At 41.4% G+C, this 19,759-nt stretch overlaps 1 protein-coding gene across 4 annotated transcripts in view; it reads left to right on the top strand.

The window, feature by feature from the left end:
- Positions 1 to 19,759, top strand: part of cv-c (crossveinless c) — a 94,454-nt gene that overhangs the window by 31,577 nt on the left and 43,118 nt on the right. For 3 of the 4 annotated variants that reach the window (XM_064693077.1, XM_064693078.1, XM_064693075.1), the window contains one exon: positions 1,879 to 1,920. Coding sequence is in view for 1 of the 4 variants with exons in the window: in XM_064693078.1 (XP_064549148.1) it covers positions 1,899 to 1,920 (22 nt within the window). In the remaining 3 variants the exon portion in view is untranslated. Of the gene's footprint in view, positions 1 to 1,878; positions 1,921 to 14,644; positions 14,735 to 19,759 lie in introns of all 4 variants that reach the window. The other variant, XM_064693076.1, reaches the window with a different exon arrangement.

Below are 19,759 nucleotides of genomic sequence, written 5' to 3'. Positions count from 1 at the left end.
TTCTGTTTGTCTCCGCTGACGGCATACAAAATCAGTTCACAAATCGTGTGCTGTTGTATTAGGTTTTTTTCTTCTTCTGTATTTCCTGTGTTGCATTTGAAAGTAAACGGACAGAATTATTCTGTCATTGGCCGCCTGCGCCGCCTGGGATCAATTACCTTTCAAAACCAATTTGCATTTGAAATGCATAACAAAATCGTGTGCACACAATATTTTGGCAGTCACACGCTGTGCCACAGTCTGTGGCAGAGTAGCCTAGCGGTTTTCGTATTGTTTACCAGCTGATTGGCAGGCTTTCAAATAGCCAAGCGAATGCTGCAAATGCAGGTGGCTTCAACTGTGGCACCCACACAATTGTCTTATCTGCCTGGCAGTTGCTCATTATTGCAACAGTTGCTGCAGCTCTGCTGCCTTTGCTGTTTCTCGTCTGCGACGAAAGGTGTGTCAGTAGTTGCAACTGCTGCAGCAACTGCTGCTGCTGCTGCGACTGCTGCTGATTCGATCACGTGGCTCTGATCAATAAGCTTCAGGCACGCAAGGCACTTCTCTCTCTCTCTCTCGTGTACTCTCCCCCAGCTGTGGCAATGCCAAAAATATGGGTTAATGCGCAGCCAACAATTATTTGTTTTCATTGTTGATTGTATTTATATTTGTGTTTGTGCTTTGTGTTTGTATTTGTTTATGATGATGCTTGACGCTGCGCGTTATTAACAATTTCTTTACTCTTACTTTTGATTAGGCAGTGAGTTGGCGTTATTTTCCGCGCTGGCGGATTAATTCTTGAAAAGTAAATCTGATGATGATTTGTCAACTGTTTGGCCAAACGCCTCAAGTGCCATTTGATATTTGTGGGTTATAATAACAAATTGTCGCGGCTTTCTTTCAACATATGTCGCACTCTTACTTGCATTTGCCTGTGCATCGCAATTACAGCAAATTAACAGGCGCAGCTGTCAGTCTGTCGATTTGTGGGTCTGTCCATTTGTCTATCCGTTAGCCTCCATTGCGATGTAAATTATGACAGCCTGTCCATAATTAATCAAAGACCTAGGGCCGCCGTCCGGCTGTGCTGGCCCCAGCAATTGTCGGCTGCCATTTAGTCTCAATTAACACACGCAAATTATCCAGAGCTACCAATGACTGGAGCTGGCCATTGACCATCGCACCACTGAGTGGCTGTCAGTGGTAGTTGGCTGTGAAATATGCGCGGCATTTGAAAGTAAAAACAGTTCAGCACCTACTGGAATTTGTTATACTTGCATTCAGTATACCGAACGTACAGTCCGGCCTTTTGTGTCGCTCAACCAGTTTAGAAATTCTACAGCTTTAAATGACTGACAGACGGACTGACGAACTGTCCGACTATGTCAGACTCTGGTGGCCATGGCGAAACCTGATGTGCTACGTGTAGCGATTTGTATTTCAAATGACGTCTGGTTCCGTTGACTGCGCCAATGCCAGCTGATTGAATTGCAAAAATTTGAGCTAGCTGCTCTGCAAGTCGGATGATACATTTGGCAATTATCTCTAGCCAGCTATTATATCTATCTTCCTACATGCATATATTATTTGCCCTAATGCATAACCAATCTGGTCGCCTAATCAACTAGCCAACAAGTCGATCGGTGTCGAACATTTGCTGCATACTAATTTCGCGAAACCTACATAGACAGACAAATACACATTCAACACTTGCCTAGATTAATAGCCAAATATTCAACACTTGCTTAGATTAATAGCCAAATATTTATCAATAGTTTATTGCCTTCGATTGAAGATTTCTAGCGAACCTCAAAAAATAAAACAAAATCAAAAAAATTATCATTTATCACACTGTTGTTGAGTTTAAACTAAGAAACTTTACCTTTCTCTTTGCAGCTCGCAGCTGATAGATTTGCATGAAAATTGCAACCAAAAAAGGTAGGTAACCGTTTTCATTATTAACGCATAAAGACTTTTCACAACATGATGAACAAATATGCCAATTAAGTCAATAAATATTTGCCAGCTGCTGATGTCAAAGCATAGCTATTCGCATTTTGACACCAAATAGCAATAAAGATTTCCAAAAATATATATATTTTACAAATAGTCAAGACAGCAGCAAGCAGCAGCAGATGACAAGAAATACACAGCAGCAACAACAACAACAACAACAACAACGTGCTGTGAGGCAGACAGAAATCATTTATGTTAATCAACACATGTTTTCGAAGTCATTGGCCAGGCCGAGTCCGCAGACCAGAGGCCCGATAGACCTGGCTAATGTAATGTCTGCCTGCCCCTCTGGAGTGTTTCGTTTTTGTTTTTTTTTTTTCTTCTATATGCATATTAAAATGCCCAAAAAACCGAAACAAAATAAATATATACAAGAAACGTGTTTCTCACATGTGTATGTGTGTGTCGCACAACAAAATCAAATTCAAATTGTGCGCCGTTGAAATTTGCGCTAATGTTGCCATTTGTGTTTCTGTTGTTGTTGTTGCTGCCGCTGGCAGCATTGATGGGCCAGTTTGTTGCTGCTCGCGTCGTCGTTGTCGTTGCTGCTGTTGCTGTTGCTCTTGCTGTTGAAGGTGTAGACACGAGAGTTATTTTGGTTGGCCGCCGACTCTATATGGCCGCCCCATGCCGTACAAGATTTCTGCGTGCCTCGCGTTGTCGCGCTGCGGGTTTTCTAATTCTTATGCAAATATGCAGCGCCAATGCCGACGAGTTGTAGCTGCAGCTTCTGTTGCTCCCCAACTGTTTGCTAAGCACGATATATACGTAAATATTCTTCAGCTATTGCACTATGGCTATGGCTGCGGATTCTTGCGAAATTTCTGTGACTCAAATCGTCAAACTCGCCAAACACATTTCAAAATCGAATTCGCATTAATTTCTAAACGAGTTAAGCGTAAAAGGTGAAATCAACTTTTTTTTTGTGCGCTCAACTCTCGAAACCAGAGACAACAACCAGAGACAACAGCCAGAGAACAACAGCCAGCAACAACAACAATAACAATGATAACTAACACTTTTAAATAACCATAAATGACAGCGCAGATAAAGACGGCCCATAAAGTGCCAACTGACTCGCCATGTGACGTGAATTTGCGGCGCTTCTGTCACCGCACCAGATCAGAACCAGCTTTGCTCGCAGAGAGCAGCGCAACTGTAAAAGCAAACAGCTAAATGCTCAATAACATTACGCATACGCCCAGTGAAGCGATTTTGTTGTTTTTACCAAGACATGACTCACAAAAGATGACTTGATGTATGGGCAAAGGCAGTGCACTTTATTGCGATTTTTAGTATGTTTTTCAATAAATTCAAATGAAATTTACTTAGCCCACGTATCGGCTGAGCGATTTCCGTTTAAACGATTAATTTTGCTCTAGTTAAAAATTTTATTGTGTTTTTTCTAAGCTAAACTAATAAACGAGTTAATAAAATTCCCATTATGGAAACTACGCAGATAGCCATCTACAAGTTGATAGTGCATCCATTAGCTAAAGTAGAAAGTGCAAAATTTTTCTTTTCAAAATTTTCCTACATTTAAATTGGTTTTTCTTCTGTACACATTATTGCCACTTTGGGAAATGCTTAAAGAATTGTGTTGTATTTAAAGGTATATATGGACATCATCCATAAACTGTGGCCACTGAATACTAAATAAATTAACGAAATTACAATTTTCGTATTGTGGATAATAAATTCGGATTGTTTGTAATAATGTTTATATAGCCAAGTTAACCACTTGGTCCCGGCGGCAGTCATAATGTGTCGCTCTTGTTTTCCATTTAAGCAGAACGAGTCTAAATATGCCCGCCCGTTGCTTGATTTGCGTTAATCTTAACGCCGCTTTTGTTATGCTGCCCAAATGGAAATGGAAGCCCGCGTCTGATTCCTTTCATTACCAGGCACAGCATGACTCCACTCGTCTCGTTCCCACTCTGCCGCGCCGAGCACGTTAATTGTGTGCGCTGCTTATGAGCTTGACATGCAGAGCGAATGGAAAGCGTTGCATTCGCATCATTCTATGGTTATGGACATGCTGCACTCATCGGCCGCGATCGGGCTCCGGGACACAACATAAACTCACACTTAAAATCAATAAACGTAAACTGGGCAACGCCTGCCCACCTACGAATTCGTTGGACATGTGTAAGCCATAAAACTATAAAATAGCACAAACTTATGCGTACAATAAGCATAAACAAGCCATGCTAGCAGACAAGCCCTAAAAAGTATATGCCGAAAAGCCGGGGCTCCTTCGTATGAAGTTGTTGTTACATGGGTAAACAAGTATTTTTATTGCTACGCATAAAAGGATGTCCAGCGGCTATGGACCAGGCCAACTCCGGACCATAAAGACACTTAATTGCCATTTTATTACCTCAACTATTAGGCCACAGTCGGTCGCAGTCGCAGTCGCAGTCCTGTCCCTTATTAGAACTCGTATTGGAACGTCACGTCTTGCACTTCATTTACGCATCAAAAAACGGTCAGATCGCAGTGCATATAGCACCACCAAGCGCTGGCACTGGCACAGACACAACCACATCCGCTGGTGGTGCCACATGCAAAGTGGCCCTGGTCTGTGCGCCCTTCAACAACGACTGCAGTCGCAGTCGCAGGCGCAGTCACAGTATCGCGATATCTTTAATGAAATCTGCATGTTTTGTGCCTTAACAAGCATTTTGCTTGTCTACTCATGTCGCTCTCTCGCCCGTAGATGCCATTGCCGTAGATGCGATCCTTTTGTGTGGGATTCCTTGCACAAGGCAGAGACGGCTCAGACAAGCCAATGGCTGGCTGATCGCCAGCTTTGTTGTTGGCATTGTGGGGCCCAGGCAAATCTTGTTAGCGCAAATATTAACTTGTAAATATGATGATGCCCCATGGAAATTGTATAAATCGCTGATAAATATCATTAGGTCTCAGCTCCCCAACAACAACTAGCGGTGCTCCATTGCTTTTATATTTTACTCTTTTTTTTTATACACACATATATATTTTTGCCCATGTATTTGTATTTCTACAAGTATTTGTATTGCAATGCGCCTTGCAATTCTATTAAGATTTTTATCTTAAGTGCTTGTACAGCCTATTTGCAGCACTGCCAGAGAGCGTATACGTACTCGTAATTGTTTAGCAAATCAGTTGGAGAGGGTTCTGGAGAAGCTGGCTCTATGGCAATGCAATAAGCATTGTTGTTGCAGTTGCAATTGTTGCTGCTGTTACTGTTGCTGCTGCTGCTGCTATTGTTGTGCCTGATTGCACAGTAGTAACTGACAATTTGCAATAACATTCGTTTATGAGCAGGAAGTGCGTTAACTCGATTGAATTGAATACAAGCAAACGTACTTAAAGACCCATAGGAACTATCTATATAAGCATATATATATATTTATTATATCATGCACTTATCAGTGGCTGTCGTCATGGTGGTTTGTTTGTTTTGTCTGCTCCTGAAACCATCATAATTCTAGGCAGCACACAACACGCTGCGCGCTCGTAAATAACTGCAACTGTGGCTAGAAGTAACCAACACCAACAACAACAAATACGTGACAAATGCGCTAAACGAGCTGCTTTATAGCGTGGGAGTTACATTCTGTTCTCTTGACATGGCCGCAGTTCATGAGAAGCGCTGTAATGGCGCCAGTGACAGTTCTCCTACCACAAACCTTGTCTCTGGCCCTATCCCTGTTCCTGTCTCTGTCGTTGTCTCTAACCCTGTGATAAAGTCGCTTAGCTGCTCATATTTCAAACGAAACGTGCACATAAACTTCCTACTTATATGCATTTATGTTTATTACACACACGCACACATACAGACATAGTTGCCCATATTTGGGCTGCTAATCAGTGCTGCCCTATGGGGTTCCGGTGCCATTTGGTAGTAATTTGGAGCACTCAACGCGAGCAGCGGGCCAGCGGTGCGGCACAGTTGGAAATGCAGCACTTGGCTAACCAAAGCGGCCACAAAACGCTAAACACAACGCTGCATGGTGCACGCTGCGTATGCGCATTATTTTTCAGACGGGTTCAATAAACGATTAGCTGACCGCCCAGTTCTTAGAGGCAGAGACAGAGGCATTGTTGTTGCTGCTCTTGCTGTTGCTAGTATTGTTGGCCGCTCGCCGCCACGTTGCGTGTGCGTCTGCCAAAGTTATCGCGGCTTTTTACACTAAGACGAAGGCTAATATGTCATTTGGTCATTGATACGTGCGACGACGTCCGAACCGCCAACCGCATTCGGCTGGGAAAGAAGAAGAGTAAAAAGGGGGGCAAAGTGGTGTGAGGGCAAACGCGGTGCCGCACGGTGCGACCAAAGCAAAACGCTTACTGTCAGTGTGAGGCGCGTATAATTAATTGCGCCTATCAATATCGCTGTTGTGTCGTGGCTGTTGTTGTTGTTGTTATAGTTGGTGTTGTGGCTACAGCCAAAGCTGCACGCATATGGCCAAAGCCAAAGCCAAAGCTAAAGCCAAAAGTTGGCTGCGTGGTTAGCCAGGCGGACCCATGGCCATCGGCAGCAGCTCATTGAGATAAGCCTGTCCGTTTGTACGCATTTGGATTTTGCATAAATCATGGCCATGCGAAATGTTATGTCAGCAGCTCTTAAATGAAGAAATAACAAGAAAAGACTCTTCTGTGTTATGGGCTAAATGGATATCGTTACGGTTTGTTATGATAAACCTTTTGAATAATGGAAGTGTTGCTATTCTATTCTACATATACCTAAGATGCTGCCTCCATCTACTTCCACCTTTTGAAGAGCAGCACGTTTTCAGTTGCAGATCCGGGTTCAGTTTTAATAGTTGTTACAATTTCTGCCAGTGTATTTAAACTTAAAGTTTTGTCAAACATTTTTCTTTACTTACAATGTTTGCATTATCAGAGAACACAAAACAACCATAACAATAGCTAATGGCTCGTATCTGCAGCTACAAGTATTTATGTCCATTGTTATCAGGTTGCAATGAAAGTGACAGAAAGCGGAAAAAAACTTTATGGAATGTTATCGCAAAAGCAATTGACTAACCCTTTTCCAATTAGACATACTGAAAACCTGAAATTGAAAAACAAATTCTAAGGCCTTGACCTCTATGAGAGAATTTTATGATCTTTTTAGCAAATGCCAAATGCAAATTTTTGCGCAAGAGAGCAAATCTACCCACTAGCTAGGTGACTCACCCAGTCGTAGCGGATGTGGTCAATGGAATCGCAGGGGCTTGTCATAAAATCGAGTGTGGGTGACTGGAGTACACCACAAAGGCAGACAAGAGCGCTGCAAAAAAAAAATTCCCATGAAACAAACATGTAAACCAACTGCTATGACGAGTAGCTAAATGACAACGTAGGGCTCTCAAGTAGACTTTAACGCTATTGGGCTGTATGACTCAGGCGGCGAGTTGTCCATAAAATAGTCCAAGACTTGTGCCTCAAAGCCAGTTCAGTTCTGTTCATGAATTGGCTGGAGGCATTTTAAATTGTTAAAGGGCATTGTTAGTTGGGTAGTTTACAATAGACCCTCATTGCTATGGCTTCCAGCAACACTTTCCACCCCGTGCAGCGAAAGGGGCACCAGCAGCAAGTGCAACATTAAAACTTAACACAGACCCTGTGGCTAATTTATGTCTTATTTCTGTGGTTGTTGTTGTTTCTGTTGCTGGGCTACTGTCTGCTGCACGCAAATGCAAAATTCAAAATGATTGATGTTGCCACGCTGCCTTTTGTTGTTTGTGTTGTTTTGGGTTTACTGCACGAAAAAAAAAACGGCATCGAAAAATTCTCTTTGTTCAAAATGTTGGCATTTTGAAGTGCGAGTAATTGCAGCTGCAATAGTTTTTCATGTTGTTGTCTTGTCGACTGGCCAAGTTCCTAGGCATTTTGGCAATACTGTAGCTGCTGTTGCTGTTGCTGTTGCTGCTGCTGCTGCTGCTGTCTACTAGCAACTTCCTTTCACAACTGAACCAAGAGAAAAATGGCTCCGACATGCCAGCATGATGGGCACTTGAATGTTTGAAAATTATAGACTACTCTGTCGTATACATTTCACAGATGTCGGTCCGAATCCCACGAGCAATTATTTTGCAAGCTAAGCCAAAATATAGAATATATGTAAAAGAATATATATTAGCCAACAATTTGGAATCACAAATGGCCAACTGTTATATATGACAGAAAAGCTACTTATAGCTACGTATTTGTGGATTACATATTCAAGTTTCTAACAACTCGCCTCACCTTGACAGTCAAAAATCTATGAAACTGCCCAGCAACAACAACATAAACAGCAACAATATTATGCAAACATGTTTAATTAACAAAATACTCGTACCTTGAGACAAGGGCCTTCATTGCGTTCCAGCAGCAATAACAAATTCATAAAAAATGCGGCTAATTACGCGATCGAGCTCCAACAAATACATATGTGTATACATGTGTGTGTGTGTGTGTAGGTATGAGTGCGTGTACCCACAGGTAATTACAGGCCGAGCACATGCCACATTATTCTTTTGTGCAATAAGCACGACACCGCTCCCTGAACCCTGCCGCCCGGCTGCCCCCCACCGGCATGCGGGTTGCCGCTTAGCGGTTTTTTTTCGTGTAAGTAGCTGTAGATGGCGAGTCAGATGCGGACGCAGACGCCAACACCGACGACACTTGTGCGCATGTGCAGCCACACACAGGGACACGCACACACAGACACACTCACACACAGATTTTGTTGGCATATAAAAGCTAAAAATGCCGCTAGCACAAAACAAGCAACATAAACGTCAGTCAGGCTCGCCGAAAAACCGGTTGAGTTATGAAAAATTATGATTGTCACTGGTCGGTCGGTTGCTCGCTCGGCGGCTGCTGCTGCTGCAACAATAACAACAGCAACAGCAACAAAAATGTGTAACAATTTCAAGTTAAACATGCGCTTTGTTTGCCGCTCTCGTTGCTCTTGTTGTTGTTTTGCATTTGCATTTACGCTAAAAGCCAACACCAAATAGACAACAATTACAGTAACTACAACAACAGCAATGCCAAGTGGGTCTTCATATAATTATTTGCCCACGTTTCGCATGTTTTGCCAGACTGACTGTCGTCGTAGTCGCTCGCATTGCTCTAAGGTGTGTCTGTGCACAGATTGTTGCCATATGCATATGTATACCCTGCTTCCAAAAATGGCATGGGGCATGCAAATAAGTATTATCACCCATTAAAAGCAGCGAACCTCAATTTGATGCCCATTACAGGATATCTGCTAGTCATGCATAGCGAGCAGCAATATTTGGCTAGACGTGTGCAACATGTGTTGCCAGCAAAAGCAACGGCAGCAGCTGTTGGCAACATGTTGCCAATGCCTCATTTGCTGGTGGCAATCATCAATTTGTATGCCGCGCGCAGTTGCCGCTAATTTAAATGATCGTCTTTTAAATTGCATTTCTATTTTAATGCATCTGCTGTTGCTGCTGCTGCTGCTGCTGCTCCTCCTTGGTGGATTGTTATTGCTGCTTTAAAGTGCAGCTGAAGTTTTTTGCAATTACGCGTGCAACATTTCAATTGAACAAATGCAATGCTGCGACATTTATTATGCGGTATAGGGAAGGGAGAGTGCGACATGTTGCCCCAGACTTCATAAATTCTTGCGGAGAAACCCGAGGCGTAGCTCGCTTGGAGCTTAGCTCGAATGTGCCTCAGTATCCCTTAACAGTAGCAGCAGCTGCGTAAATTGTCATCAGCTGTCAGTGTCAATTTTAATTAGTTTGTTTACAGCAGCAACAACAAAAAACAACAACAATAATAATAATAATAACCGCTACAAAGACAAAGACGCAGACAACACGCACTGCGTTTGCTTCAATCATATCAATTTGGTTTCTCAGCCCGCTTAGTTGCCTCCGCGTTTGTCTCCCTTTTTTGCTTTTAAAGAACTTTAAATTGTGTGTGCGCTATAAAACATTTTGTATTTCTATAGAGCAAACGGTCAATAATGCACTGGGTTAATTACCCGTCGCCAGTCTTCATTTACTGACTGCGACTGGGGGCAATGATTGGGTGCTGATTACATGTTGCATGGACCATGCTCCCAGCTCTTATCAACGAGTGAGACAGGAACAAATTCCATGAAATAAACTATTGCTAAGACACAATTATTAATTTGAAATGATTAAACTGTGAGTTTTGTTATTTGTTTACTCTTGAACATTCTCTAACGCCATAAAGTATATATGCTTCTGAGCGTCTCTTTATGTCTTTTTATGTTATAAACTTTATAGTCGTTGCCAGCTCGGATCGGATAACTTATTATATGTCTAAGGAACTAAAAAGAACCTTTTGTTAAAATATGACATAACTTGACAGTTACGAGTTAAATAATTAGTAGTCTGATACCGAAGCGACATAACTTAGTTTCCATACCAAAATCTTTCTTATTCTCATTTACGAAAAAGTTAAGTTTAAAACCGTTCCATAGAGAAATTGATGTTTAAATGGAAAAGTTGAAATCAATCGATATTACATTAATAATGTGTCTAAAAAGGGCTTTTTAATCTCGAAGATTAATATATTCTATACATACATTTTTGTGAGCAAATCTATAAAAGTCTTGAGCGACAGTCTCCCTCATTTGTTATATATTTCTCTCTTTGGCAGGGTGTCTTTCAACGAGTTTCATTTGTCAATAGCAAAATCGCGAAAATATAAAACTTTATGGCAAACAAATTGAATGCTGTCTTATGGCCTGGCGATATTGTGTTTTTATTTTATTGTTGTTGTTATACTATCAGCAAACAATAAATGTTAATTAGTAAAATTTATGCACTGTGGCCTATTGACACTTTTTGTTTTTTTTTATTTTTGCCATTTGCTCTGCCCATAAAAAATAAAAGCAGTCAAAATAGCTGAAAAGAATGTCGCCATAAATGCTTGTTGTTGTTTTTTTCGTGTTTGTAACACAATTCGCAATTAAGCGAATTTTGCTGTATGACAAATAAAAATTGTATACGATAATATATAAAAATAAACAAATCAAGTTTTGAACCTGTTTTAAGTTTCAATGGGTGATGTCAACGCAAAGACACAACAATTATTTGCATATCACGCGGGTTCTAAAGTCCTTGGCTCGAAGAACAAAGGCAAATGAATCCCGTGAATTACATAATTTATGTAATATTGAGTGGAAATGCCAACTCTTTGAACGGTCTGTTGTTGATTAAAACCGACAGAAAGTCAATATTAATACGAGCCGCAGCGAAGGCGTTGCCGACACCCGCAATTTAAGCAAAATTATGGCAAACTCTGCAAGTGGAGCTTACGAGTGCCGATCCTGAGCAGAGCAAACAAGATGGGTCTTAACCCGTGCACATTTTTCATTACAAATTGAGTCATTAAATTTATTTATACGCGACGAAAGGCACCACTCGAACCATTGGAACCGGGCAACTGCAGAGCAGTAAAAAGCACTTCCGCATTACTGCAACTGCGATTCCCAATTCTGGGTCAAATTTGGAGAAGCCCAGTGCGACTCCGACTCCATCTGCAGCACATTGCAAATAACTGCGAGGGGTAGCTGCATTCATATAAGTATCATTTTTTATGGCTTTTCATTATGGTCGCATATATAATTCTTAATAAGAAAGTTGGCTCCGATGTTCTTTGGCTTTGTTTCTGCGCCTGCGCAGGCGCTATACCAGAAAAATCTGGCACAAGTTACTCGCATGTATAAAGTATTATATTTTAATAGGCCATGGCAAAAATAAATATGAATTTCGGGCTGACCGCAAGCGGTTTTTTGTTTATTTTGTGGGTCAACGGAACTTTTGATTTCACTCCGAAAAACAAATTGATCGGCGTGAAAACCAGCTCAGCTGATAGTTATCAGCCGGCTGGCAACTATGATTTACCATGCCGGGCCACTTGACAATAATTTACGCAAATAGCATAATTCGCCTCATGGGCCCAACATGAAGAAGACGATGAGGATGAGGCTATCATCCTGATAGTGGTTGGGTGTCTGTCTGCTCCTGCAATGACTATAACTACGTACTTAAAAGGAGTGCTCGACGCGCTTTCAACGCCAACGCTGAAATTAAAACGAGCCCAGATCCAGACTCAGACTGAGACATAGACTCGAGAGCAAGATGTTGCAGACTATGACGCCTAATGAGGCTTTTGTCTGTGGGCTGTGCTCAGCCTGCTCCCTGTGACTCACAATGATTTTCACTTGCAGGAACTTGGAGTGAGACTGAGACTGGGACTGGGACTGAAACTGGGCGTGCGTTGGTTATTTGCGTGCCGGCGCGCCAATCGGCTCTTGCATCTGCAATAACAACAACAACAAGCTGCTTGATAAGCAGCACAAGTTTTGAAAAGCGCCGCTTACATGCACAAAAGCCATGCTCAGAGATTGCAGCTGTGGTTTCTTTTAATTGCAATTGCAAAGGCAAAAGAAAAAAAAACAACTTACAATTCCACGCACATTCACATCGATGGATGGGCCACAGATTGGCGATTGCCATTGCGATTGCTTTTAGTCGTATTGCCTCGCGCCATATCAAACGTCGACATCTCGGCGCACCGCCAACCACTTCAAATATCATCGGAGTGCACACCTTAGAATTATTGGCGCTAGACATGCAAATCCATGCGGCACGGCAGCCACTCGTTGCTTCGCCCGTTCTCCTTGGCCTGTGGCTGCAACTGCAACTGCAACGAGACTTCTTACAGATTTCATAACCTCCAAAGGAGCATAAATCAAAATCGCTTTATTTATGCGGCGACAGTTGTTACAATTCTATCAGCAGCCAGCGCTTTTGCCTAAAATAAAAAAATAAATCAGAAAAACAAACAAATTGGGTTTCGGCTGATGCGTTCCCAATATGCAGTCATGCCAAATGGTTTGACCCAGCTCGTAAACGAGTATTTATTGAAATATGTTTTTTCTTTTTTTTTGGGGCAGAAATTTCTAAACAATTGCGAGCTTCAATCGAGTCAACAGCTGTGTTTGTCTGTGTCACTCGAGTTGTGTGTGGCAAGCGTGCGAATGCGATGACTGAGTTGATACCACAGTGGGAAAGTTGTACATCATTTGCAGCTCACATTTGTCTGGAATAACACTTAAAAATATAATTAGAGTAGAGCTAAGATGGGTTTGCCATATGATTATACACTCGTGCTTATTTTGTGACTTAAAATTACAACGCAATTGTAACAACATAACAACTACATACAATGTAGTTGCTAGACCATGAGATACCCTTTGAGAATATACATTTTTTTAATATGGTTAGAAATATATTGCTATTTACATTTAAAAGGTAACAATAACTAACTATGCCTTTAAAAAAAAAGAATCCCATTAAATATAATATTGTTTATGATATCTTTTAAAAGGAAAACCATTTAAATCGAAAGTTTTCGATACGGAGTATTGATTTTTATAGATGTGAGGATTAATAGCTTACAAAATGTTTAAATTCAAATGAATGTAGAAACTCAATATACCCGATACATCATTAATTACTAAAGGGCATAACAAGAGCCTCGCACACCTATAAAAAAAATCTAATTACCAAAACAAGCGCGTCTGAGATTTACGAAAGCTCATTAAAGAACGCTGCAGATGTCAGACGATAGAAAAATAGGAAGAAGAAAAAAATTGAGACGACTAGAAAAAATCGTTTGGTCATATTTGTGCAGCTTATTTACCTTTGGCACCTCATTATGGCGACCCAAAAGCCACATGGCGTAACCGCAGACGACGACAAGGCCTCGCCCAATCATTTAGAGAACAATTACAAGCAAAGCTCTTCAAACAGATCTCTCGGCGCACTCGTGGTATGCGGTATGCCATTGTGGAATTCATTAGTAAACAAAATAACAGAATGCGTATAAGAATTGCTTTGGGTGCATTCACCTGTAGCTGCAGTTGCTTTTATCTCGAGCAGCTGGATAGATATTAGTAGATATATCCTAAAGTCAACTGGGTCAATGGGCAGATTAACGCTGCATCGATTTCAATTTAAATTGATCAAATCGTACACAGACTGATTGATTGAGCCCAATTATTGGATGGTGCCCTGTCTACATGTTGTTAACGGGGTTATATAATAAATTTCCATGTGACTTTGATCAGTGCACAAAGCGCTGCCAAAGTAAACAAAACAGAAATTGTAACAAGTTTTGTGCATTGAATATCGATTTTGATGTGAAATGAGTGCGCATTCAAATAACATGAATGCGCGCTGTGTGCGCCGCCCGCCCTGTTGTTTATTTTGTTGTAAACATCCGGACGTGCGGCAAAATGTTGCATATTGTGCAGGAAGCCAATGCCGAGTTATGTATGTTGCCGCTGCAGGGCGTTCAATTTTTTTGGGGGAAACGAATTTCGAATTTATTTGTCAATGAAGTTGCCGGCAGTGCACACGTCTTCAAGACGAGTGCAGTCTGTGAATTCCGATTGCCATTGCCTTTTAAAGTTTTATATCATTTTTTAGTGCAAATAATTATAATGTGTGTCTGTGCGAAATGTCTACAATTTATTGCAAAAGGTGTGGCTTTTGTTTAAATATTCATTTTAAAAATCGAGTGCTTATATTTTATTTTATTATTTTGTTTATTCCCAAAAATAATTTATGTGTCTGTTGTTTCTTTACAGGTAAATTATGCAAATGTTTTGAACTGTTTTCAGCCGGTCTCAGACTCAGATTAAGTATACAGATATGTGTATTTGTATATATATGTAAATGTGAGTATTTTGACTTTAAGTTAAACGTGTCTATATACGATTCGTATGCTGTCATATTAGTGATCAGCTGTCTAAAACGCCGCACGCGAAATGAGTAACAAGAAATTGCGCATACGCAGTGTAAACATTTAACCGAACAATCTTTTATTTAATAGATTTGTTTATATAAAGTATGCTGTGTAACTTCAATTTTACAAATTATTCGTAATTGTAATTGAAATTCCGAAAAATTGATTGTTTATAATATAAATAATATATTATTATTTAATATATGCATGATGATAATGATCACCATACATAAGTGGAATAGCATATGAATAAATATAACAGCCTGCCACTCCAAGTGGCAGCTGATATGCCCTAACAAACCGGCAGCGCCAGCTACAATTTTGCGTTAAAATTCACTTGACGTCGCAAGTCCTTGACACCTTTTTCTGCATTATTTTAATTACCTTCAGCAGCTCCGGCCGCAGCACTCGCATTGCCAACATTTTAATATGCGCAAATGCCATGCTAGCAGCCCATTCGATGTGCGCAATTTGTCATCCTGACAGTCTGCGGCAAAAACGGGGCAGCGGACAGGGAAGTGCTACATGTGTTTGCATTTGGCCAAAATCAACAGGCATACCATGGCTTTGTCTTTTCTTTGGCTGAGTATTTATGCTATTTATGCATGCGCGCGCATGCTTAATTACGAATCCGCTAAAACTGTCACAATCGCTGAGCGCTGAGCATTTGTCAAATTGACAGCAGCCGCTCAGCGATTGCGCAGCTCTTGCGCTTAATCTTGACGGGCGCTCCGCACTCTGCGCAACGGGATGAGGCAAATATTGGCGCACACGCGCAGAATTTGAGCTGCTGAGCGTTTGGTGAGTAATGCCCGCTTAGCACGCACCTCAAAAGAGTCGCCTCTGACTGAGCCTAAGCCAATGAATGCTGTCGGTACAGTGTACACACCCTAAGAAGTGCTCATATTTCATGAGTCAATAAACTGAGTGGGACACGCGCAGACGTGAGCGTTAAACTGTAGACAAAAATTTATTGTTACGCTCTGGGCTAAACTGTAATGATATTTTCATTAACTTGGCCTTTGCCAAAAGCCCCGACCACGCACCACTGCCCCAGCCACAGCCAGCCACAATTGAAACAGCTGCAGGTGAAGCACTCGCAATGTGTTGGGCTCTAACACTAATCACTGCGCGTTGAGTGGCTATCGAAACGCGTCAAAGAGCCAACTCGAATACTGTCAATTGTGAGAGTTATATATCAAGTATTTGCACAAGGCGTCCTTGTCCTTGTCCCTGGCTACGAGAGCGTGAAATCAATACGCTGCTGGGCCGGCGCCAGCTCAATCGCCGGCAGCGGTATCAACGCTATGGTACTGTCTCAGCTATTCAGTGTGCATACAAATAATGCGGGCTCGCTAAGCAATGGATTAACCTGCTAACTGACAGATGTTAATATGTGCTAAAAGACTTGTCGGTATTAGCTGTGAAATCCAGCTTAAGGCCACTGCCAAGAATCAGAAACCACTGACTTGTTATATATTTAGCCACATAATTTTAAACAGGATTTTCTTGGCAATAAAATAGTGTGAAATATTAGACATAGACTTGGACCAAAAAAATCCAGCCCTTCATTAGATTTTAAGTAAGACGAGGTCTCTATGATTCAACTAAAGAATAATAATCTTTTTGACATCTTTTTCTGAAATTTGAACGATTTATCTTATATGTTGGGATTCAGTTTATTATATTTTAGGAATAACATTATTAACATTATAATCCGCATTATAATGTTGTCTGTTATAATTTTTATGAATTGCTCGACTTAGTTTGTGGCGAATTTTGTGAGACTTGAACTCATCTCGCACTGTTTCCAAGCATTTGTGACTTTGCCAAGTGTCAAGTTATTTGAATACTTGATGCAGCAAACAGACTTTTGAGTAGATAATTAAGTTCAAACGTGCACATTCGGTCGTCTTAACTAAACTTGTGACGTAGTGGACTATTTGGTTCTCTTGAGCAATCTTAACAAACTAAACAAGATTATGCATACTGCATCTGAGATTAGACATTGTGTGATCTGTTGCCATGGCCAACTGCCTCTACTAGGCAATACGGGCTTATAAATAGGCAACAAAGTTAATTTCAATAAACAGCCATCGCTGTCTGTGGCCTTTGGCATGGGCACGTCGGGCGGCTGTGTCAGTCGGAGCATTTGGCTGGAAGAAATGCCGCCCAAAAAGCCAACGCATGTTAATGTTACCGTTGCGCATTGGCTGACTCATGACGCGGATCGGGCCCGCTGTCATTTTGGCCATTTGCGTTGTCAGTTGCTTGGCCATATACGAGCACGAGTGCTGGCGAGCTTACATGCATATATACAAAAGGATTTGTCTGCGGCCAAAGGCGCTTTGATTAATTGCCGACTTAGAGCCTGGGCATTCTCGTTAGGCCAAAATGACGCTGTCGCTGACGCTGACGCTGACGTCCGGAGATGTCGGTTGGCGGATGGCGTTGGCGTTGGCGTGAATCACTTGAGCCAAAAGGTCAGGCAACAAGGTTGAAGAAATGCAAACTCCAAAATTAATTGCCAAGTTTGTCTGGGAAATGCGGAAATTAATTGGGCGACTACCAAACCAAAGTTTGTGGCGCAGCAAATTGGCAACAGATTCGAGTACAGCTGGTGGCAACTGCACTGGGCCAATACTTGTTATAAATGGCAAATGGCAGCCCACAAAGCGTTTGGCTTCTGCGCATTTTTGCGTGAAGAGTGCCCCAGCTAGAGAGATAGGTACAGAGAAAGAGAGACATTACCAGCTGGCCACGCAATGCAGCAGCCAGTCAATTCCCGGGGTCAACAGGTTAATGGGCAGCATTAACAGGCCAACGTACGTGGCCAACAACGCTCCAAGTTGGAGTCGTAGCCGGAGCGTTAATGTCTGTCGCTTTGATTGCCTGCCAATGCGCCCGCGGCTGAAAACTTTTCCTGCGCTGTGCGTCTTAAAACGAATGCGTTTATAAATCTATTGGATACATGTTTTATTTTCTTCTTATTTGCTCCCTCCCGCTCTCTCTCTCTCTCTCGCTATCTCGCTCGCTGCTGCAGTTGAAAAGCGAAACTTTTAAACTGCAGCATGTAATGCACTTATAAAAGCTGCGGACATTGCGGCAATTTGTATGCGCTTTGTTGACTGCTCATGCATATGATTGACTTATTGATTGCTTGACTGATCGATGGCCCGGCCAAAGTGACGGACTAGCTGACATTAAGCGGCTGCCGTCAACTCCCAGTGCCCCTCAATTAGCCAAAGCCGACAGTTGCGCTGCTGCGGGCAAGTTCATAGAACTTTGCTACCGTTATTTTTCTCGTTTCTTGCCACCAATAACATTTGCCACATTTTTTATATGCTAATTTTAAATATGCCAAATCGGGCGTCTAGACTTCATAAACAACCCCATCGGGCTATGTACGTGCCACGCATGCGCACATAAATATAATCATGCTATATGCTATTTAGTTGTTATTTTTATACACATTTATTTTTATACCCGACTTAAAGTGCATTGACAAATATGTATTTACGATGTCAAACGAAAACGCATTGAAATGCATTGCAAAATGTGCAAAATAATTTCCAGCTTTCGATGCCATAAATTACGAGTAAAGCATGCGAGAAGGGTGATCAGTGCTTGTTTTTGTTGCTGTTTCTCTTGTTTTCATTGTGCATACAAATAGTACAAATAACAACAACAGCAACAACAACAAAAAGCAACAACAACAACAACTGTCAACCTACTTAAGTTTTAATTTATGCGTAAGTCTGGATTTAGTAGCTTTTCAATATTAATTTTCTGCTCCTTATGACAACAGCAGCAACAACAACAACAACATCATCTGAGCATGGGGCCATAAATCACAATATCATACATAAGCACACGATTATATGCCGCATTTGGATTTATTGAACATAAGCATATGGCAAAGGAGGCAGCAGCCACTTTTTTGTTGCTGTTTTTTGAGGTTTCAGCTGTGGCATATTTTGAGTTTTTGTTTTTTTATGCGTTTTTTATGATGTTTCTTATGCGTGGATTGCTTAAAAGGGGTTTAATATAGGGTATATGGTAGTTTTATGGTACATAGAATGATTTAAGATATGCATAAAAAAAAGGTTGTGTGGCCATTTCCCCATCGTTCCCAGTTGTTTTTTATGCCCAAACACGCATGGAACAAACATAGATTCGATATTAAGATATATAAAAAAATTTAAATGTATCCCAACATTTCCCTACATTCAAGGCATTAAAAAGTTTTCAAAATATGATTGAATCTCAGTAGACTTTGTTGAAGATCTTACCTGTGGTATTCCATAGTCGAGCATACTCCTATTCATTCAAGTTCTCATTCGATTATAATCACTTTTGGGCTTCTTTGCTCGGTCATTAAATGCAACAGAGTTCACAGTTTGTAGCATGCAGACAAAAACTAAAGAGAAATAAATTGACAAATCGTTGGTAGCACGCCCATTGGCAGCTTCTTGTGTAATATCACAAATTTAACAAATGAATTTTAGATGTAATGTGAGACCTATTGGCTATAAATAGGGCGCCACAAAGACAACAAACAGCCAACATTGAAGTTTCACTGCAGGCTTTAAGCTCATTGAATATTTGTAGTATGAGAAAATATATACGCAGCACTGCATCCAACGGCTGAGCTCAGCGGACTTTACAAAATCCTATTAGAGCTGTCCAAACTCCCATAGGCACGCTAAAAGCCTTGGCAAAAATTTAATAAATAAAAAAAGGAGAAATAATAATAAATACAAAGAGCGCTGTGCAGCTGTGCAAAGCCTCAAAATAGCCGCCAGTTAGTGGCAAAGATCGCAACACTCCACGCCAGCACGGGTTGGGGTTGGGGTCCGGGTGGCTGATCGGGGCGGGTGCGGGCCCTGTGCCTGGCACACACATGGCAAACAGTTGTGAGCTGTGGCGGTGCTTGGCTTTTAGGCTTTCGCCTCAT

This window comes from Drosophila montana, unplaced genomic scaffold, assembly GCF_035044405.1.
Source record: "Drosophila montana isolate Dmon_TW-CO22-7 unplaced genomic scaffold, ASM3504440v1 contig_3733_1, whole genome shotgun sequence".
In the NCBI taxonomy this organism is placed as follows: Eukaryota; Metazoa; Arthropoda; class Insecta; order Diptera; family Drosophilidae; genus Drosophila; species Drosophila montana.
The sequence above is the reverse complement of the archived record's forward strand: the minus strand, read 5'-3'. Positions and strand labels throughout refer to the sequence as shown.